The sequence below is a fragment of the Micropterus salmoides genome, unplaced genomic scaffold (assembly GCF_014851395.1).
Source record: "Micropterus salmoides isolate LMB-PRFRI ecotype aquatic unplaced genomic scaffold, ASM1485139v1 Ms_hic_scaffold_2, whole genome shotgun sequence".
In the NCBI taxonomy this organism is placed as follows: domain Eukaryota; kingdom Metazoa; phylum Chordata; class Actinopteri; order Centrarchiformes; family Centrarchidae; genus Micropterus; species Micropterus salmoides.
Genome location: NW_024041150.1, coordinates 37,150,285 through 37,172,908, shown reverse-complemented (window position 1 = coordinate 37,172,908; position 22,624 = coordinate 37,150,285). Strand labels below are relative to the sequence as shown.

Below are 22,624 nucleotides of genomic sequence, written 5' to 3'. Positions count from 1 at the left end.
TTTATATCTTGCTCTGTAGCTTAAGCTTAATACTGTATCATCATTTATTAGTTGATTTTATATTTGGTATTAATAATCTAAATCTGTAACTATTAACAAAAGTTCTTTAATAAATGTAGTGGAGTATAAAGTACATATTATATAACCTATTTGACTTAATACAGGTATAAAGTAGAGTAAAATGGAAATACTGAAGAGATGAAGTACCTCAACTCCGGTAAATGTACTGGACTGAATGAATCCCACAATCGGTTATGATATAACATTAGAGCTGGGACAATTAGTTGATTAATTGATTAACATGAATAACAAATCAAGTCATTTAAAATGCAAGTTGTTTCAAATGTGTTCTGATTTTGGTGGCCAAATAAAACTACTCACTAATAACTACTCACTACTAGTATATTAGTATTAGTATACTACAGTATTTTTTGACTCTGGATAAGACGAAATAAACTTATATAAATATTCAATTCTGTCACTGCTTTATTTCAGTTCCTCCTTTAGTGTTAAGTCGGCTTAAGGGGTCCCAGACCCCCGTCTGATTTACTACAAATGTGCACAATTAAATCTGAAATAGTGCCTAATGTGGCTCCTGCATTTCTACCCAGCCTTGATGTCTTCTAGAGCGACCGCGTGTCAAAATGTAGTTTTAATACTTCAGCAGATATTGTACCTCTATTTTTAAACAGATGTGTGTTTAATCAGACATCATCACAAGCTAACTGATGCTCAACAACCCTGTGGCACAAATTGGGGGATGTGTGTCTGTGTGGGGGCCCCCTAGAGGTTTAATCCAGCCCTGCATCATTAAGCATCTTTATCCATTTGTTTAATTAATTCGACAGAAATAAATGAAGTATTCATTTATTGCAGAAATATGTTTGTAAATCAAACACCTGCAGCCACAGTGAACAGCACAGAGGGTCAATATCAACATAAAAATACAATTTACATAAATATACAACACAACACGCACTTTACATGATAAAACAAACCATCTTAATGATTAAAAACATTTGTACAGAAATAATAAAAATGTCAATGTGTTTATCCATAGCTGCCGTCTGGAGGTCTGTACAGTTTGGGGAAGGTGAGGAGCTGGACGCCGCTGAAGGCGAACTTCCTGCAGCCCACATTCTTCTGCACGTTCTCCATCCTGCAACCATCTCTGTGCACACACACACATCGCAGAAACACACGGATTAACAGTGATGTATGGATGTCTACACACACACACACACACACACACACACACACACACACACACACACACACACACACACACACACACACACACACACACACACACACACACACACACACACACACACACACAGCTCCTTCATTCTGTCACCTGGCACTTCATTCAAAACATTTTGTTTAATCCAAAAATGACAGCTAAAACACAGACAAGCACAATAAATTAAATTATAACAATAAAAGCGTGAATAAATAAACATTTTCCAGAACAGTAAAGAAACAACAATATTGGGTCTCATGCGGGAACCACTTGCAGGAACAGATTCGTTCTGAAGCGTCACGTACGAGTGATTTATTATGCTCATTTTCAGGCTCATCATTTTATTTAGGGGCTGTAGCGGAACAGGTTTACATGCTTTTGAAAAAACACCATATTTCTGTGGTACTGCACATTGCTGCAGCTCCTCTTTTCACCCTGTGTGTTGAACGCTCCGTTTCCAGAGTGAAGCATCTCATTTCAATTTGTTGGGAGTTGTACATGCGCAATTCCTAGTTAAGGACTACTAGCCAATTAGAAGCAGAGTAGGGCGGGTCAGAGAGAAGCAAACACGGCTTCGGTTCAGCTGTATATATGAGTGGTGAGTTATTAATCTGTAACACATTGATCTTTCATATGTGAAGTTTTAACTGTGCAAGATGATACAGAGGAAATTTCCCCTCGCACTGACAAAAACAGGTGTCTCCCACCAACACGCACAAAAAGAGGTATATAACTCAATAAAGGGGAGGGAAAGGCCAAAAAGCATAATATGACCTCTTTTTTTAACAAACTAAATTTTTTATTTATCCGGACCTGTCGCACCGGGAAAAACACTACTAATAACCTTAATCTGAATCCATTTAGAGTTTAGTTATGCTACAGAAACTGAGCTGAAACAAACCATATCATCATCATCATCATCTTCAGTTTACTGGGATATTTCTGAACTTTTATGATTTTATTTCAGTAGGTGTCACTCCGCCAGCTGCCCCCGAGTCTTTACAGCTCTTTTCATTTTAAAAACAGATATATTTCTCATATTTATTGTAAAATGTATATTTCTGTGACTCTTGTTTTTTTTCAACCACTTACTATATTTATCGTTATAATTAATATTTAATAATTGTCTTCTGATAATGGCGCTGCTGAATTTTTTACGTTGTTGTCTGCTGATTTCTGCTTACAGCAAACTCAAAGCTTTGAAGCATGAAATTTAGCGATTTAGTATTTTTCCATTCTATTTTTAATCTGATATGTATATGTATATTTTTCTATCTGTTGTGTCTGGAGCTGCTGGAGCAAGTGAATTTTTCCAGTGTTGGATCGATAAAGTCTATCTAACAGGTGACTGGAATCTGATTTACAGAGTTTGAAAGTAATAAAGATTTAGGAGAATGTGAAAATGTTCCTTTTTTAAAACAGCCTTCAGTTTCATCCATGTGGTCCACTTTGTGTTCCCAGTGTTCCCAGTCTGCGCTGGTCTACTAGTATTTGGCCAGCATTATAACCAGGCTGAGGATGAGCCACAGAACCAGCAGGTGAGAGGTCACCAGGAGGAAGGCCACCGGGTACAGGTGTCGTCTGGGAGCTTTAGGGGCCAAACACTGCGGGAGCCAGGAGCTCTGGAGACCGGAGGGACGCTCCCCGGTGTCTAACCCACAGACAGTGAGCTGGGCATAACAGCCCAGCATCTGCCCCCAGGACAGACGGGACCTGGAGGACATGTGTGTGTGTGTGTGTGTGTGTGTGTGTGTGTTAGTGTGTGAGTGTGTGATGAAGAAAAAGAGAAATGGAGAACAATGGAGGATGATGATCCCGTAAGAAAGGAAGATGAAGGTGATGAAGAGAAAACGTGGAAATAAGATGTGAGAATAAAAGAAAAGAAGAAATACAAACAGAAAGGTTAAACTGAAAATGTTGTGTGACATAAAAATACAGAGGAAAGGAAAAGAGGCAAAGGAAACCAAAGGAGGAAGGAGATGGGCGAAAACGAACCTCCTCATGCAGTCGAGTGCGGTGCTGAAGTGCTGCTGGCTGAGTGTGTGTCGCTCTCTCAGTAGCGCACACTGCTCCAGCGTCACCGACATCGCCGTGCGGTCCTTCGCGCTCTTACAGCTCGTCAGACGCACGCCGTTCACCGTTCGACACACCTGAGCGCGCGCGCGCGCACACACACACACACACACACACACACACACACACACACACACACACACACACACACACACACAGTTTATTTGAAGACATTTAAACCTGCAACAATTGATTTTCTTGGTCACTGAGGGGGCAACACAACATAAACCCTTTAAGAACGGATGCGACATCATTTATTTAAATTTTCTTTGTTTATGATTCTTTGAAAAATATGAATGAAGACTAGGGCAAATGCAAAACCTAAACAGCGAGCTGAGACTCACTGTGAAGCTACAGATTCAGCAGTGGGTTCATCATGACACCCTTCATGCTGTCACATTGTTTTTTTATAAAGATTCGTTAGAGCCGCTTAAAGGACTTAAAACTCACACACCAAAGAAGGAAGCAGCTTCCTAACTGAGTTCACAAACTCTCAGACATCAGATCCTCTGACTTTTCCTTTAGTGCCACCACGAGGTTCACACCCAACAGAGGACCAACATTCATGGAGTTTGTGACTCTATTTTATACACAATTTATTTAAAACTGGGCTTTTCTTTGAGTTTTTCAAGTGGAAAGATGTGATCTGATCAGTTTTTACTGGCAGCAAAGATTTTCCCATTATTTGAAAATTACTTGTGACTTTTTTATTGTGACACCACCCTCTGGCCAATTATTACATTTATTTCACAACTGCTTCAGATCACAGTTTGGTTTTCTTTACAGTGAGCTTCAGCGCCTCACAGAGCTGCGAGCTGCAGACTCGCAGAGCGTCTTACCGCAGCAGCGATCCACAGGACCTCCACGTTCTTCCTCTTCCTGGTTTCCACACTGTGATCCAGAGAGGACAGCAGGTCTGGCAGGGACTGGAGACCAGCTGAGAGACAGAGCGACAGGTTCAGTGTGTTTGTAGCGTCTGTCAGATGGTGACTACAGTTCCTGTTGTCTGTTTATACTCTGGCTTCCTGCATCAGAGGAGCTCACTGTGCTGGTTTCTCATGAAGACAATAAGGTAACAAATCTGCTGTCTCAGAGAGTCTTACCCGTGTCGGGCTGTCGGTCTCTCAGCGTGTTACAGTAAGTTTTGAGACGCTCACAGCTCTGCTGGTTCACTCTCTCCTGCAGCGAGCTGTCACCAAACCTGAAACAATCATTATAAGAATTCACTCATTCGTTCAACAGGGACACCAACACCTACAGCTGCCTGAGCTACAAGGCCGTCCTTTTTTTTACTTTAGATACACAAAAATATTAAATCTACAGTTAGTCAATTATTGGGGATTCTGATCAATACTAATACTCAACTGATCTGTGTGTGTGTGTGTGTGTGTGTGTGTGTGTGTGTGTGTGTGTGTGTTACCGCTCAGCCAGACTCTGCTGCTGGTTGATTCCAATGTTAAAGAGAACTGGATGAAGTCGTATCAAACGCCCCTCTTTCAGCTCCCGTGGCAACGACCCAAATGTCTCCGGAGGCAACGGGACCTCGACGACCAAACTGCCCCTGAAAGGAGACGAACACACACGGTGCTTAGCGGGCTCTGTGTGTGCGTGCATGTGTGTATGTGTGTGTGTGTCCCACCCACCATCCTCCGCTGAGCGTCGGCAGCAGGTCGTCCGGTTGTTCTGTTTTAGCCTCAGTGATGGTGAACGTAACTCCACTCAGGTCTGCCACACCCACCTCCATGTCCTCCAGCATCCCCACCTCATCACCTGACACACACACACACACACACACACACACACACCATGTACGTCAACACACAGTGTGTATGGTAGGTTAGTGTGTGTGTGTGTGCGTGTGTGTGTGTGTGTACCGTAGGTGCTGAGCAGCCCTTCAAACTGAGCCAGGACACCGACAGAGTGAAGTTGATGCAGGAACTCAGGGTCTTCAAGACCTCCGTACAGCTTCAACATGAAACCACACACCACTGCTGAGAGCTGACAGAGAGACAGGAAGTGAACAGGAAGTGAACAGGAAGTAAACAGGAAGAGAACAGGAAGTAAACAGGAAATTACAGGACTTTTACAAAGCAGTTTTTTCACAACTTTTTGCATCTATCCAAGTGTGAAAGGTCTCCAGATGGGGGTGGATCTGTGACATCACCCACACGCCAGGAGCATGAGCTTATTGATACACCTGTCAATCAAGACCAACACTTGATTGAACTTTTTGTTCAAACTGTCAGATGTCTACATGATTAGAGCTTCTAAATATTTTCATCATAAGAGCAGAATAACGTCAGACTGATTCATTTATGTCTCGCGTTCTCTCACCGCCTGGCTGAAGACAGCGTGGCGTCTCTGGACGAGCTGTGAAGATCCCTGAGCGACAGTCCTGGCCACCGCCCCCTGCAGGACCACGAAGGTCATGGCGTCTCGAGCCTTCCCCACCGCCTCACGCACACAATCCCTGAGAGTGACCACCAGGGGGAGCAGCTGCTCCTGCCAGGACGACGCAGAGGAGGAGGAGGAGGAGGAGGAAGAAGCTGGAGGACACAGACAAGTTCAACTATAATCAATAAACCAAAGTTGCTCTGGCCCTTTTAAATCATCTAATCAGTGTCATTTAAGAAAATCCCAGAGGAGAAGGTTTGGTAGAAATACAGTCAGCTGCTGATGAGGTGATCTATCCACAACTGAATATACTGATTCCATCATAAGGGAACAATAAAGCAACAAGTGAAGGTCAATTTGATCTTTCCTCGTACAGCAACACACGATTAATTCAAGTAAGCCGATTCCAAATATTGTCAAATTTATACTTTATATCATAAATAAACGTCAGCAGCAGAAACATGAAATAAAGTCCCACCTGTGTTCTGACAGTTTGTGTCACCTGTGGCGTCCTGCTGCTCTGATGATGTCACCTCCTGAGGGCGGTCCTCCCGCCCCTGCAGCCGGTCGCCCATTGCGATGATGCAGCTGAGGATCATGGCAACGTTCGCCCACGCCCTGTCCTACACAAACACACACAAACACACATATAAAAACAAGAACAAAACTATCATAAAGAAATAAACATCTCACAAACACACTCCAACTTGCCCATTCCTCCTCGTCGTACTCCGCACCACGTAGCGAGGTCTGTCCCTCCTGATTGGCTGGCGTTTTGTCACAGAGCAACCCGTTGCTGTGGACGTGACTGCTGGTGCAGTCGGTTGAGCGCTGGGTGTGGATCGCCAGCAGGGCGCTTTTCACCAGCTCGTCTTTCAGCGCGTGAACAAACAGGTCTGTCTGAGCGAGAAGGAAGGAACGCGACAAAACAAGACTTTGCGTCAGATTTCTGTCCGTCCAAAATACGCCACGTTTCTCTTCCGCTCCTCACCTGCTGAGTCAGACTGTCCAGGACCTGCTGCAGCCGGGCGGCGTTCAGCTCCAGAGAGACGGACAGCAGCTCCTCAGCGAGCCCGAAGACCAGAGGCTGCAGCTGGGCCACGCTGGCCAGCAGCTCCCTGGCTCTGCAGCTTTCATCCTGGGAGTAAGAGACAGAGCTGGAGAGAGAGAGAGAGAAAGAAAGATAACGTCAGGAAGAGTAAAAAGTAAATGTAAATGCTCCGTACTTGTATAGCGCCTTTCTAGTCTTTTCGACCACTCAAAGCGCTTTTACACTACATCTGCATTCACCAGTCACACACATTCATACACTGAGCCTAAGTGCTCAGTGTGTGACGGAAACTAACATTCACTCATACACTGGCGGAATAGCCGCCAGGGGCAATTCGGTATTCGGTAATTCAGTATCTTGCCCAAGGACACTTCGACACGCAACTAGGGGGAGCCAGGGATTGAACCGCCGACCTTCCGATTAACGGCCAACCCGCTCTACCTCCTGAGCCACAGCCGCCCCATGCAAGTTTTTTTTTATGTTTCAGCCCATTTACTATGTAAACTCTATGTTGCAACACAGCGACCTGATGTGTTTAATATTTATGTATGTATTTTTCCAAAGCCACTGGTTTCCATTAATTTATTTTGAATGTCCAACAAGCCTCCCATCCCTAAAACTAGGGCTACAGGTGATTCTCACTGAAGATCCTGACGAGTCCAAATAATTCAACAAACTGCAACGTGCTTGTGTTCTAATCTACAAATGCAGCGTCACTAATCCTGACAGAGATTATAGAGTTTAAGCCACAGGAAGCAATATCAAGAGATGAATGGAGTGACGAGGACAGCCGAGTGAAGAGGAACATTTCTGAAACCTGGAGGTGAGGCGTTGTCCTACACACACCTGCCACTGTGGTTTGTGCGTTTGCTCAGCAGTCTCTTCAGTCCTCCATGTTTGAAGGCCTGGTGGTGATCAGCTGGTGCACCAAATGTTATAAACTCATACCACACAGAGAGAGAGAGAGAGAGAGAGAGAGAGAGAGAGAGAGAGAGAGAGAGAGAGAGAGAGAGAGAGAGAGAGATTTAAATTGCACAGAAGAAAAGGAAAGACGAAGAAGACACTTTTTTCACTCTGTTAAAATTGTTATTATACACAAAAACACGACCTCTCCAGCAACCAGTCCACGCTCCGTATCTCTGGTCTGAGCTAGACCGGCGACCCACCGGTTTCCAAGCCAGGACTGAGTTACTGCTACCCGACGAGAAAAAGCAGAAGAAGAAATAAAGTGAAGCGGCTCCTGAATGTACCTGTGCTGTCGGGACTGGTGACCTCCATCCTCTGTGAGTGCAGGTTGGTTGGAATAAACCGAAGGTGTTTCTCTGACTTGCTGCTGCTCGACTTGAAACAGGACGAGGCTGTTTGAAAGACGAAGAAAAAAAATACATCAGCTAAACGCGCTGGCTATATTACCAGCGCAGGAATCCTTTTCCCACAATGCAACAGGGTGGATTCAAAAAGTAGTAAGCTTTAAAGGTGCTGTCTGGTGGACAGAGCCCGGCTAGCTGTTTCCCTCTGCTTTCAGTCGTTATGCTAAGCTAATCTAACCGGCTCCTGGCTCCAGCTTCATATTCACCATATCAAGCTTCTCATCCAACTCTCAGCAAGAACATCAGCAAGCAAGAAAACAACGTCCCAATATGTCATAACAACTATCTGCCCTGTAACTGACTTCACCTGAGAGTTTGTCGAGCTCGGTAAGCGTCTCCTGATAACAGCCAATCAGGTGGTTACAGTGGTTGATGACATCATGGCGGACCCCATCCCAGTGGGGTGAAAGGTCGCCGAGCTCCTTCACTTCCTGGACCCTGAGAGAGAGATAGATACACGCGTGTTTGAGATGAACGTCGCCTGGAAAGTGGTGAAGTTGGACAGTTTCCTGTCTGTACTGGAACGCCATACAGGCAACTTCCAATCTTGTACTCAACACGGACAAGACCAAGGGGCTGGTATTAGTCTACCTGTACGACATTCAAGCTGGAGTGAAACACACTGCCCCCAGTCAAAAACACCTCTGACACTGTGCCTCGAAGTCTTGAATTAAACATTTACATCCCGTTTGCTGAGAATAAAATGTTATTAGACCGATATATTTTGCTTTTGTCTCCAGTAGGCTATAAATAATGTTCTGTGATCATCGTGACAGCATTTAATCTTTAACTTTACAAACCATCTTACATGGACTATTTAAGATAGAAATTCACATAAAGCATCACATCAGTTTGCCTACAGCGAGGCAGCCACTACGCAGCGGTGAGCATGCCGACCACAAACTGTCACGACAATCAAACTTTTCGCCAAAACTTAGTCTGTAAAAATATTATTTTTACATTGTAGTATTTATCAGAGAAACACAGAGTGATTACGTTACTTTCCAAGACTTTCCAAGTTGTTGATCCAACACCTCTTAGATCACGGCTCATTACAAAACAACCTATTATTATAATATTAAACATTCTTAAATACAGTATTTGACCTTCCTGCTTGGATTTCCTATTGATGCAGTTTGAGTTTCTGCTCTGCAACGATGGCTATCAACGCTAACATTAACTACACTGCTGATCCTTTGCCATGTCAGTGTATTCCAAACACACTGGACACAGCGAGTGTGCTAAAGATACATGATGTGAATACTGCCTTCACATAGGAGGAAAATACACACACCTGCTTGTGTGCTCGTTTATGAGCATGCTCAGTAGCTGTTTGGGTAAAGAGAAAGAAAGCGGCGTCTCTGACATCTGTTCCCTGACCAGCAGCCATCTTTGATCCTCCGTCTGAAACCTGTACACCTTACACACCTGAGCACACAGCACTGCACACACACATACACGGGGTAAGGAAGGACAAGTTATATAAATGCATAGAAACATGTATTCATCACTCTGAACTGAAAAATACTGCGTGTGTCTCACCAGCTCTCATCATTGGACTGTTTTCTTTCTCGTGCACGGAGCTATGAAGGCTGTCACACAGCGCAGGACACTGCAGCGAGAGGGAGACGGCTTAAAGTAGGTAAAGGAAGGAAATGCGTCTACGGGGTCGTGAGAAAGTAACCAACTGATACACGTCAACAGAAACCTCAGAGAAAAATGTCAAAGTGACACCTCTGTGGCAGACAGAGGAGAGTCGGGTGAAAGGAAGTACAGAGATGCAGCATTTCCTTCCTCTCTTCTCCTCTACCTTGTGTTCAGGAGGGGTTTTATCCTCACTCTCTCCCTCCATCTGCAGCCGGGACACCTTCACCTCCCCGACCTCGTTCACACCATCCATTGTCCTGATTAAAAGAGTGGACGGAAGAAGGAAAAAGACTTTTGATGTTTGGAAACACAAAAATGTGCGAGTACTAAGGAAGACGTTTAGCTTTAGAAGGACAACAAATTCTCTCCTGTCAAAGTGTTAATTAATCTAACACTTCCTCTCTCTGTGCATCTCTCAGCTCATTTTTGGCAGGTTGGAATAAACTGAAGGTGCGTCATTCTTTGAAACATACTTTTACACAACGCATGAGGAAGATAGGGAAGGGATAGGAAACTTTTCTAGGATAAATATATTTAATATACAAGGATAACCCATTTCTTTTTAAAAACAACCCCTCTTTTCAGAAAAATATTTTTTTGGACAAATAACTAGTAACCAAGCTAACTAGTCTATATAGCCAGAAAGAATAATTACAGAAACTAAGATAGCTAGTTGGCTTAACTAGGGAAGAGATAACCAGAGGTAACTATAACTACTACAAAAAGCTAGCACACTTCAAGATGCAGCTGGCTTAAAAAATACGAATATGAACACAAACCACTGAAAAGCATTACTAACAAGACAAACTAGGTAGCTTGTGCAACTTTGTGAAAGAAAAGCTAACTTCCAAGATGAAGCTAATTAGAAACAGGATAACAAGGTACAGTAATTAACAGAAAGAGGATAGGAGCTTGAGACAAGATAACTAGATCAGCAAAGTAACAAGTTCTTTAAAAAAGGAGCCTAGAAAGACAAATCAGAGTCATACCAAAGAGATAATAAGATATCTGGCTGAGCTAGCTTGGTTATTTGTTGTTATCAAAAATAATTAGAAAGACAAACCATTTAAAGCGTTCAGCAGAAGCTCAAAGCTAACTAACCTCTCTAACTGATAAACATTTAGCAGCAGTACAAGACGCTGTAACTCTGCCAGCCTGTTCCAGTACGTATTATAAATCAGACACACCTGGACATGCCAGCAGAGACACACCTACTGTTTACTCCATGTCTCTCGCTCTTTCTCTCCCTCTGTTTCAGCCTCGTCTCACTCTCTTAAAATCTCTCTTGCTCTGGGCCGTGCACGCTCTGCCACTGTCTCTGAAGACGGCGTGACACAAAAAACAGGAAGACCATTTATTTTTCTTCTCTCTGTGGAGGTGGAGTAGCACATTCGCCACTCACTTCCTCATCTGGTTACAGGTATCCAAGCAACTGCCATTCAGGTAACAACTCCTACACGTCAGTGAAGTTCTTTTGAGGTTAAATGAATGAAATCCAGAGAATGGAGACAATGTGACACAACAATAGGAGCTAGAGGAGGTAAGGTGTGAATTTAAAAGGAACACATGGCTCATAACGGTATCGTACAACGATCTCTGACAGGTGAGGCTGTTTACCTGAGGCTCAGGGAGACGTGAGGCTCCTTGGACTTGAGCAGGTCTCTGATGGAGAAGGAGGTGAAACCCAGAAAGCTCCTCTGAGAGAGAGACAGACAGAGAAGGAGAGATTTGTTTTATGTTTCATTAAGCTGACATTTCAATGATTCAAAAGTCTGTTCTGGCACCTTCTGTACATTTTACTGCTCTAATCCAGCAGTAATCCAGTTCATGGGCTGTTTTCCATTAGCTGCTGGAAACAATCGCTCTGTTCAGCAGCACAGAAGGTGAAGCGTTTTACATTTCTGTTGAATCATCACGTCTGAAACATGTTTCAACAAAGACTGAACATTACAACCCTCAGGATTTATTGCAGGACTGCATTAGTTTTGTCTAGGTGTACCTAATAAACTAGTTAAGCGTATATTGATAATCTGGCAGTATTGTATGAGATATCTGAAAAAGAAATAATGAGCCATTTACTTTAACACCTCTATAAATTCCATCATGAATAAACACAGCATGACATTTATACTCGTTACAGTGACACTAGCTGTACATTAATGTATCGCCTGCCTCCGTGTGTACAGAGACTCGTCCCAACTACTGTACGTTTTCATTCATATTCTAAAATTTATTCTGTTTACAGGAGTTTTCACCTAGCCTTAACTTCTTCCCTTTTGTGAAGATTGGTTTCTACTGGTTAAAGTTCCCCATCATAACTTTTATAGGTTTATAACTGCTCATAATAATTTGTGGGGCTGAGCCAAACCTTGTTCTCTAGCTTTACCTTTGTCAGTACAGAGTAGAAGAATAACACCTTTAAGCAAGGACGGTTAAAATCATGGGCAGCTGGACTTTGTTCGTTACTGCTCCTGGATGTTGTAACGACAGTCATTATGGTCATTAGAGCTAACCGAGGCTAAGTCTGAACAACCATTGTTGGCGTCTTCACCTGAGGCCAAAAGTGATCATTTGCTAGCATTGTAAATGGGGGATAAGTGGTGTTGCAGACCTCCTCTCCTGTTACGTGATGGTTTATCTCCTGTTAAGTGACGGCTTCTCAACTTGGGTGTAAATGGCTTCCTTGACACCTCTTTGAAACCATCTATTCTCTCTGTCTAAAAGGTGCACCTGGTGGTCTAAAGTAGTCTTACAGCCAGGTCCAGAAACGATCCATGCCTACAATCGTTGTTCTGACTTGGCCTCGGTTGTCTCCAACGACCGCGACGACTGTTGTTTTCCAGGAGCACTAAATAAAACCAAGAGGTATCGATCATCTTAACAAATGACTCCACTGAGGTTAAATACTTTCCCTACCAGTGAGTCACAGCTGAAGAATTCTCTTGGATGACGCATGCCTTTGGTGTGAGAGACCCGGGTTCAACTCCCCACTGTGACACGTCCACCAATGTGTCCCTGAGCAAGACACTTAACCCCTAGTTGCTCCAGAGGCGTGCGACCTCTGACATAAATAGCAATTGTAAGTCGCTTTGGATAAGTGTCAGCTAAATGAATAAAGGTAATGTAATGGAAGAGCGACGAAACATCTTCTAGTATCTTCAACCAAGTCCAGTTGCCCTTGATGTTAACCTCGATAACTATGACCTGAGAACCTTCACAGACAACACCGTTAAGCAAACAGTCACATGTCACAGTACACCAATTCCCTAAAAAACATTTCCCCAACAGCCCTTAATTATACGCAGCATGTATCCGGGTTACATAAAGGGCCGTCACACATGGTTTAAGCTTCTTCCTAATGTACTGTGATATCACTTAATAAATGGCCCATTCTGTCCGACACACATAAAATCATCACCACCAAGGTCACGGCCACGCACCAAGAGCTCCCACAGCAATGCCATTAAAATCACTCTGTTGCTATGGATATAATCAGAAAGCTCAGAGGATTACTTTGACGAGTGAAAAGCACTCAAATCACCCAAAACACACACACACACACACACACACACACACACACACACACACACACACACACACACACATCAAACTGAAGTCAAATGAAACTTGTTCTCTTTTCTTTGATATTTCACTGATCTTTCATTCTTGTCTCTGTTCTGTTTAATCACTGTCACATGATACTAACGGAGTATTTAAGATCATTTGATAAACTATGATCGTCTGTCTGTATCCAACCACTGATCTCCTGGAGAGTTTCTCAAATGTGAATATCAGCTGGTTTGTGATAAGAAAATAAATATCTTTGGGCTTTGGAACACAAGTCATTTGAAGATGCCAACTTGGTCTCTGGAAAACTTTGAATGCATATTTGTCTTTATTTTCTGATATTTTACAGAAAAGATTAATTGAGAAAATAATTGGCAAATTAATTGAGAATATAAAAGAAAATAACCATGCTGGGCAGTGCCCAAGAGGTGAACTGGTACCCAGGAGGTGAACTGGTACCTCTCCAGCTACCAGTCCACACTCCATATGACTGGTCCGTGTTGGACGTGTTGGCGACCCTCCTGTACCCACACCAAGTCCCCACAGACTGAGCTACTGCAACCCCAATCAAGGACAACAAGGAGACTATCGAGAAAATGGTCGCTGCACATCGGCGTTAACACCTAATGTTGTCAAATTGTCAGTGAGCTTTATTTATATAGCACATTTAAAAACAACTGGAGTTGACCCAAAGTGCTTTCCAAGAACACAATGCACACAAATGCAAGTATGAACAAACAAAAGAACAAAGAGTATATACCACTGTGTATCAAAATACACAATAAACACTAGTGCACACACTCACACTCACACCTAAGGACAATTTAGGGTCACTACATGTCTTTGGACAGTGGCAGGAAGCTGGAGCACCTTTAGCAGGGCAGATTCAGTACTATGAAGTGCTCTAAAACCGGACTGGAATTTGTCAGAGATGTTAAATGTGTTCAGGAGACCTGGAGGACAACTTTTTCTAAAGAAAATGGTAGCTTGGAGATGAGCCTATAGTTGTTGGGATCACTAGAGTCTAGGCTGGGTTTCTTTAAAAGGGTTTGCATAATTGCATGTTTAAAACTGGAGCGGACAATGCCCTTGGTTAAGGAATTGTTAATTGTCGCCGAATAAGAGGGCGAATTGTGTCAAAAACTTCCTTGAATAGGCATGACGGAATAATGTCTACGGGACAGTAGGTTGGATTCATATGCATGATCACCTCCAGCAGCTGGGAAGATGGCACAGGTGGTAAAATGCTTGGTCTCTAGGGGGTCTGAGTCTGAGAGTAGTAATTTTGTCAATAAAAAAGTTCCTAAACTCCTCACAGTTTTCAGTAGAAGGAGCAGAGGTAGCAGCAGCGGCCAGAGTTAGGAAGGGTTTGATAGTTTTGAACGGTATATTAGGTCTATGGGCATTATTGTAAATTAGTCCAGCATAATATTGAACCTTAGCCGACTTAACAGCACTTTGGTAAAGGTATTTCGTATGAGACCTAGAGTTTGTCTTTTTTCCATTTGCGTTCATTATAAAAGCCAGACTTGGTGCAGTCAGCCGGGCGGGATGTGGGTGCTGTATGTCGGGACCCTTGGTTGAGGAGGCTCATAGCAGTTAAGCGCTTAGCTTGGGCCAAAGCGACTGTTGAAAGCTCCAGAAAGCACTTATTTTTCTCCATGAGTTTGGATCTGAAACTGGCAACATTATCTGTCAACTTTGACACCGTAAGGTGGCAGGAAACACACTCTTCCATCGCTCATATAGATTGTAAGATATTACACTACTACAGGATCCTAGGATGGGAGAAAAGTTGTGTAGTAGAGCTGCTGGCGCGACACCAAATGATAAATATCCATTAAAAATGTATTAAGTCCATGTTGATGCTTAATATATATCTGCAGCAAGTTGGTTTGAACAGAGATGAAGTGAAAACAGTTAAAGCTGAAACTAAGCTTTCATTACTTTTCTTTTATCAAGTACTTTCTTTTTTCAATTAATAAATTAGTAAATTGTGTGACCAACAGTCCAAAAGGAAAAAGATATTGAATTTATGATATAAAACAAAAAACAAGTAAAAAATCCTCCTCACATTCAAGGAGCTGGAGACTTTTTTTGTTATTTACCAGAATAACATTTCGATACATTTTCTGCTCAGTTAACTGCTGATTAAACCAGTTTGTTACAAAAAAACTCATTTTCACAATTCATTTCTTGACTGTATTTTTCAATCCACCAATTAGTTTAGAAAATGTCACAGGACTCACGATGTTATCCTCAAATGTCTTGTATTCTCCGAACAAGTAACTTCTTCAGCATTTTGCTTGATGAAGGTTTAGTCAATTATCAAATGATGTAATTAATTTCCTGCTGATCTATTGATCGACTAATTGTCTAACCACTAATGTTCTCCTGCCTGCACTCATTCAGCATTCATGATCCTAAAAACCAGAACAACTAGCAGAGAGGAAGAAAGAAGGACACAAACAGGATATTGAGACGTTAACTCCACATACACGCAAAGCGTTACCACATTTCCTCGTTTGCAGCTGAATGTGTAGGCAACAACAACACACACACACACACACACACACACACAGCTAATCTGTCTCATTGAGTCCTTCAGCACAACAAAAGGCTTTTAAGATTACATGCTAATCCCATCAAACCAAGACACACACACAGCACAGAGATATACAAACTACACTGACAGACTCATTTACTGTGTGTGTGTGTGTGTGTGTGTGTGTGTGTGTGCGCTCTTCCCTACCTGTCCAGCAGAGGAGCTGTTCTCTCCCGGTGGAGAGAAACATTTGGTGCACGCCGTCATCGCTCTCTGCATCCCCGCAGTTTTAAGATAAAAATGAAAAGCAACCTCTTTCTTCCTGTTTACTTCCTGCTCTGTGGTATTTCCTGTTTTCTTACATTAGCTGCAGACTTTAATAACCTGCTGATGTCAACTTCTTCCCCCCCCATAAAAATAACAACTTAACTTAATAGTTCGAGGCTCACACTCTGCTGCACACCAAAGCTAACCCTAGCAAAATCAAAATAGGCTCTTTCTTCTTCTTATACAGCAGCCTTTAAGCAAAGATTTGCAATGCAAAGTGCTTTTTGTAAGATATTGTAGTGAGAAACAAAGCAAAAATGTCATAAAAAATAGTAATAGAGGTAAAACAGAACCAAAGCTAGTAAGTTGGTATACTATCAAAGACATCTGTTAAGCTACTAAAGTGCTAAACAGCTTTTAAAATGTTATGTGTGCAAGAATGCACACAGAAAAGTAAACAATCATCCCACAAAGTGCAGCTGTGCTTTGAAATTCAAGAACATCCACTTGAAGAAATCTTTCTGTCAACTCTTTTATTGTTTAAATCTATCTCTGTAAAGCTACTTCTACTGTTTCAGGTGCTATGGCCTCTCACCTTTGACCCGCTTTTTATGTTTGTCATGTAAAATAAATTTTCTCCTTAAATGTGTCACCTAAATAAATACTTGAAAGAAGGACGATGAACAGGGCTGGGCATTGTTTTACATTCTTCAGTCTACTAGAACTTGTTTTAAGAAATATATTTCCCCAAAGACATTAAATCTAAACACAAGCTGCCGAACAACAACTCTGACTATGTAACAGCCTAAAATGGTCAATATTTGGATTTAAATCTGGAACTATGTGATCGAAGGATAAAAACACAGATTAGATCAGACTCTCAGTTACATGTCAGTCCAAAGTGACGTTCATTCAAACACAGGTTGAGAGTGAAGTTTACAACAAGAAGTAATCTGATTACTCAGAGTAGCTACAGAATAACACAATACCTCCAACACTGAATGCAACACTTAACCTTTCCACCTGCACCTGAACGCACCACTGAAATTAAAGTTTACTATCTTTTGCACCAAAGAGTCAGAAGACCGACAGAGCAGCAGCTAAAAAACGATCTCTCTTGTTCTCTTCCTGCTACATGATGGATTTACAGACATAAAGAAAAAGAGAGATGAAGAAGAGCGAGAGCATCCACTAAAACAGGAAAAGGAGGCATCCGGATATAATAATCCAAAAAAACGATCTGAAAATCCTGTTTCTGTCCTCGCCTTCGTAAGAACACACTAAAACACACCGGCCGAGTATCTCCCTGCTCCCTCCATCACCTTTTTTTCCCCCTCCTCCTCCTCCTCCTCCTTTTTCGTCATGGCCGACAGGATTACAAACACACCAGCATCATGGGAAATATGCAGATTACTGAAGCGCCCAGCGGACTGGTCAGGGTTGAGTTTGTCAGAAACAGAGAATCAGAAAACAGCCGAAAACGGAAAAAATCTGTTTATCTAAAATCTCACTTTCCCGCTGTGACTGCCCTCGTTTTACTCTCACTCTCTCTCTCTCTCTCGTGTGTGTGTGAGTGACTGAGCGAGATTAACCGAATTCAGAGAGTGTGTGTGTGTGTGTGTGTGTTGCACATTTGCACATCCTTTGCACTAATCCTCTTATACACACAATTTTTCAGACACAACTACACACACATACACTCACAGTGGCATGTGCTGTCGGCTCCTCTGCATGGGAAACGGTGAGTTTGATCCTGCTGTGATGGTAGAGTGGGTAGTCACCACAGAAACACACTGATGTTAGAAACACACTGTCATCCAGTCCCTGAAACACACACACACACACACACTTTTAAATTTCAATACCTCCTGTTTGTGTGTGCGCATGTGTGTGTGTGCGTGGGTGTGTACCTCCACTATCTGACAGCAGCAGTGCTTCCTGACTGTGTGAGTGTGAGTGTCGATCACACAAACTTGTAGCTGGACTCTGGCTGCCACGGAAACCACAATTCGACACTCTGAGAGAGAGAGAGAGAGAGAGAGAGAGAGAGAGAGAGAGAGAGAGAGAGAGAGAGAGAGAGGATGGTGATATTGTAACGTGTCTGTGTATAAAACTATGATATAAATATATGAAGAAACACGCTATTTAACAGAATATAAAATGAAAGCAGTAATTCTGTGCTCTGTGTGTGTGTCACATACCTACAGTCAGGTGCAGCGGAGACACTTTAGCAGCAGCTTCCACTCCACCTTGTGGCCAAGAAACAACATTACATCATGACACATTGAAGACACCACAGACTGAACCTTTAGTTTGCCTGTCGGGTGGTATTTGTCGCCTCCTCCTCATCAATCACATCAAACTAAACGACAAGTCTTTCAATGAAAGCACTAATGTTTTCAGTAAATATTTGAAGTTAGGATCTGCAGGTAAACACAGAATGATGTTTTTGTAAAGTCTCTTATAGATGTGAATTGCCGCAGCGTCACATCGGTTTCACGGTGTGACAATCTGACGTCCCATCATCTGTCCTTACTGAGAAAAACTATGTTCTATCGGAGCCGTGAACGCAACTGCAGCAACGGCTGCAAGGTTGATTTAGGTGAGGTTGGCTTTTGCCAACAGAGCGACAGTGCCAGGGATCTGAGTAATTGGAAGGGAAGTTCAGTTCTCCGGAAAGCAAGTTTACCTGTAATAGATGAGCACAGTCGGGCCAGATTAAAACCTTCGGTCCCAACGTTACAAATTTACAGACGCCACCATGGCAGGAACAAGACGTTATAAATGGACACGACATACAAACTGAATGAAACGCTTTATTCACACGTTTTGAACGGATCTACCTTGTTCAGCTGTGTTTCGGTGAGCTCTTGCTGAACACTTTTTGTTGGACTGAGAAAAGAAACATAAGTGTAAATATCCACAGAGGACAGAGTACTTTGTTTATGTTTCGGTGGACCACGCCCGGTTTTATTTATGTTTCCTGGTGATACATTTGCTTGATAGAAACCAAAACTGATTTCTGTTTGTGTTTTTCTCAAACATAATGGATCATGTTTGTTTGAGGTTGTATGTGTGACACTGGAGCATTATGTACATCCTGTGCGACAGAACAACTTTTGTCAGGAAACCCACGACTGGCACCCAATGTATGACCAAGAAACGGTATACCACTGTATGACTATTGACGGTTATCATATCTGACCTGCAAAGATTTTTATTTATTTTCAAAAGGGACACTTTAAAAAATAATATTTTCTGACATTGTAATAAAGAATTCACTTTTGTTTTAATTAATTTAAGTGTCATTGTAACTGACAATAATAATAACTGTGTAATACACTGAAACCTTGCTATCGTACCATGAAAATCTCAACATTCCTGCAATTACTACGTTACATTAATGCGTATGGGTACTTCAACAGTAATATGTTTCTAAATATTAAACACAGGCATGCTCACCTGCACCTCCAGCATCGCCGCCCCCGGTGAAGTGTGCACTGTGTTCTTGCGTGTGCAGAGTGGTGGCGGTGTGCGTGCTGATGAGCGTGCAGAGCTGTGCGATGCGTCGCCTCAGCGTCTCAGTGTTGGCGTCTCTCAGGAGGACGAGCCACGACGCGCACTCTGCGGTGCTACTGGACTCTAGGAACACGGGACGGTCGCCACTCTCAAAGCCTAAACACACACACATATATTTTTCACTGCTTTCACTTAGCGGCTGTGACAATAATCTAACATGGCTGTATAGAGAGCCAAGGTCCCTCCACTTCCCGTGGACCACAATGGGACGTCAAAGATCTTCCATGTGTAGATGATGTGATGAAAGGACCAGGAGTTGTTGGATTAAACACATCAGGTGAGATACATTTGTGCGTGGAACATAGCTACGTTACCTAGCTAGTAGCAACCAAGCAATGAATGTTAGCTTAGCATTACAGCGCTAACATGTTGGTGACATGTATTGTGCGAGACGTAAGATGTAGATCATTCAGCGGTTTCACACAAAACTAAATGTTACTTTACTGTTTTACGTAAAACTTTTCTTTACTCACAAAATAATGTTTTAAATTGCCAAACATCTAGCAACTACAAATACCAAACATCAATCATATTTTCTTCCGAAATAAGGTCCCATGGGGCTGAAGTTGAAGGTAGGGACCCCATCCACACTACTACGTTTTTGTTTTAAAATGGAGACCTTTTGCTACGTTTGCACCTCCCGTCCAGACTAAAACGGCGAAAATGAAGACCTAAAACAACTCTGGAGAGTTAGCCCGGACAGTCAAAAACGGAGGACTTAAGAAACCATGACGCAGACACTTACGTTGGGCTCTCTGATTGGGTCTTATAAGTCATGCAAAGCAGAAACAGGATGCTTGATTTAGTATTTTTATTAAAATATTTTGTATAGAGCAAATAACACTTAACAGCCTACACTTTACTCTGCATGTCGCGTTTACTTTGCAACGATTCCCAGTCTGTTTGCGCCGCCACAGCCGCTTTCAAGTAACTTTAAGTAACAGTCCCAGCTCCTTCATGGTCCATGCAAAAAAAAAAAAAAAGGTCTGATTCTTCTTCTGCATTACTTTATTCTTTTGCAAAATCTTCTGTAACTACAGAATAGACCATCTGCTTCATGTTTACACCGGCACGCACATGCCCTGTGTACGTGAACGGGCCGTTTAGATCAACTCTGATACGCAGCTAAAACGCTGGTGTGGACGGAGATCGTATTCGTTTTAAAACTCTGTTTTTAAACTAAAACTGAGTAGTGTGGACGGGGCCTTAGGCTATCTATATGTAAAAAGATGAGTGTTACTTACTGACGGCCAGTCGTCTGTCATGGTCTGGAAGCTTCATGACCTCACATCTCTCCAACAGCAGCACCTCCTCTAGCTTACCGCCCTGCAGACACACACATACATATTTCTCTAACGTCCAGATTAAAGAACTAGAATACAGAACATGCTCTGTCTGTCTCTCTCACCTGTGTCTTCAGGACGAACAGTAGGTTTCCTCTCAGCCGACAAAACCTGTCAGTGAGCGCTGAGGCAGAGGAGGGTTGTTAGAGCGCAGAACAAAAAGGAAGACATCTAAGAGAACATCTATACTGCTGAGAGAGATGCAGCTTTATATTCTGTTAAAATGTGGAACCACACCCAGAAGCTGTTGGACACACAGACGTGTGCAGGAAGTAAAGTCAGACTGAGTCAGGGGGACGGAAATAGACGGAGACGACTGCCAAGGAGCAAGACAGCTGTCCTCAGACCACTGAGAGGGAGGGGTCAGAGAGAACACAGGAGAACACAAGATAATAGAACAGAACAGAACGAAAAAAAAGAGGAAAATCGAAAAGAACAAGAATGAAAAAGAACATAAGAGAACACAAAAGAACACAAAAGAACAAAAGCGAGTACAAAGTAGAACGAAACAGAACGTAAGAGACCAGAGGAGAACAGAAAAGAGAACAAGAGAACTCAGAAGATCAAAAGAGAAGAGATGTTTAACAGAACCCGGCTGACCTCTCTCCTGCCGTCCGACTCGCAGTGTCCCTTCTTTCTGGAAGTTTCCAGATGTTTCTTCTCTGGACAGAAACAACAGCTGGCTGTGGTTCATCCTCATCGTCTTCCTCCTCCTCAGAACACATCAACTGTCTGCTCTCCCCTTCTCCATCTTCATCATCAGGGTCTGATCTTCATCACTGTCAACACAAATACACAGAAAAGTATAACTTAAATATATCACAGTATTATGGACATGTGGAAAATGACACGTACTTCGATATTTGGTCACTATCATCTCATATATTCTGTGTTTATTCAAAAATTATTGAAATATTGAATCGTTTCAAAATAAAAAGCTGGTGATGGTTTCTAATGGCTGACAAATTTAAATACGAAGCTACAAAACAAACATATGAACATTAAATAAAGTCAAACAAGTTAATAAGATACAGTATCAAACAACTAGCTTAATTTAAACCTAAATAAAAGTAATTAAACACCGTAAAGTTAACGTTAAAGTTTTTATTAGCCTAACAGCTGGTTTTATCTTCCAACGTTAAGTTAACCTCCCAACCGGTAACGTTGGTTTGTTGACACAGGGAAAACCTTCAAATGAGTACCCTTAAACTTGATAGATCAGCTTTATATGACATAAAGTGTACAGAATCTAACATTTGAACCCGAATAAAAGTATATCTGCATCTTACCAGCACAAAAAGCAGGTTTCTGGGATCAAAAGCAACTTTTCCGACCGCTGTCAGGTTCGTTTTGACTGGAAATCCTGGAGGGAACAAGTATCGCGAGAGCTGCCTGTCCTCTCGGCTGCCGTGCTCACGTTGAACCACAAGGTGTCGCGAGAAAGGCGAAAAAACAAACCACCAATAACGTACTGTACCAAACAAAGCAAACCTTCAGATTAATTATTAGTTTGGGACACAAAGTGTTGCATATTCTGTGAAACTT

The 22,624-nt window shown here is 42.5% G+C and overlaps 1 protein-coding gene across 2 annotated transcripts; it reads right to left on the bottom strand.

Annotated features, from left to right (window-relative positions):
- Positions 1–851: 851 nt before the first annotated feature.
- Positions 852–22,509, bottom strand: LOC119912986 (type II inositol 3,4-bisphosphate 4-phosphatase-like). 2 transcript variants are annotated; one of them, XM_038732285.1, is made up of 26 exons: positions 22,369–22,509; positions 21,680–21,858; positions 21,145–21,203; positions 20,981–21,062; positions 19,620–19,832; positions 18,359–18,406; positions 18,068–18,174; positions 17,862–17,981; positions 11,396–11,475; positions 9,942–10,035; positions 9,674–9,743; positions 9,426–9,573; positions 8,439–8,569; positions 8,011–8,119; positions 7,608–7,715; positions 6,702–6,867; positions 6,422–6,610; positions 6,189–6,333; positions 5,651–5,862; positions 5,191–5,314; positions 4,960–5,086; positions 4,737–4,877; positions 4,420–4,517; positions 4,156–4,253; positions 3,239–3,393; positions 852–1,171 (listed from the first exon to the last, which is right to left on the bottom strand). In XM_038732285.1, the coding sequence occupies exons 2-26, from the start codon at positions 21,777–21,779 to the stop codon at positions 1,051–1,053; spliced, it is 3,045 nt and encodes a 1,014-aa protein (XP_038588213.1). In that variant the 5' UTR covers positions 21,780–21,858; positions 22,369–22,509; the 3' UTR covers positions 852–1,050. The 2 variants fall into 2 exon arrangements, with proteins under 2 accessions (XP_038588213.1, XP_038588214.1); XM_038732286.1 differs by lacking the exon at positions 17,862–17,981.
- Positions 22,510–22,624: the final 115 nt, after the last annotated feature.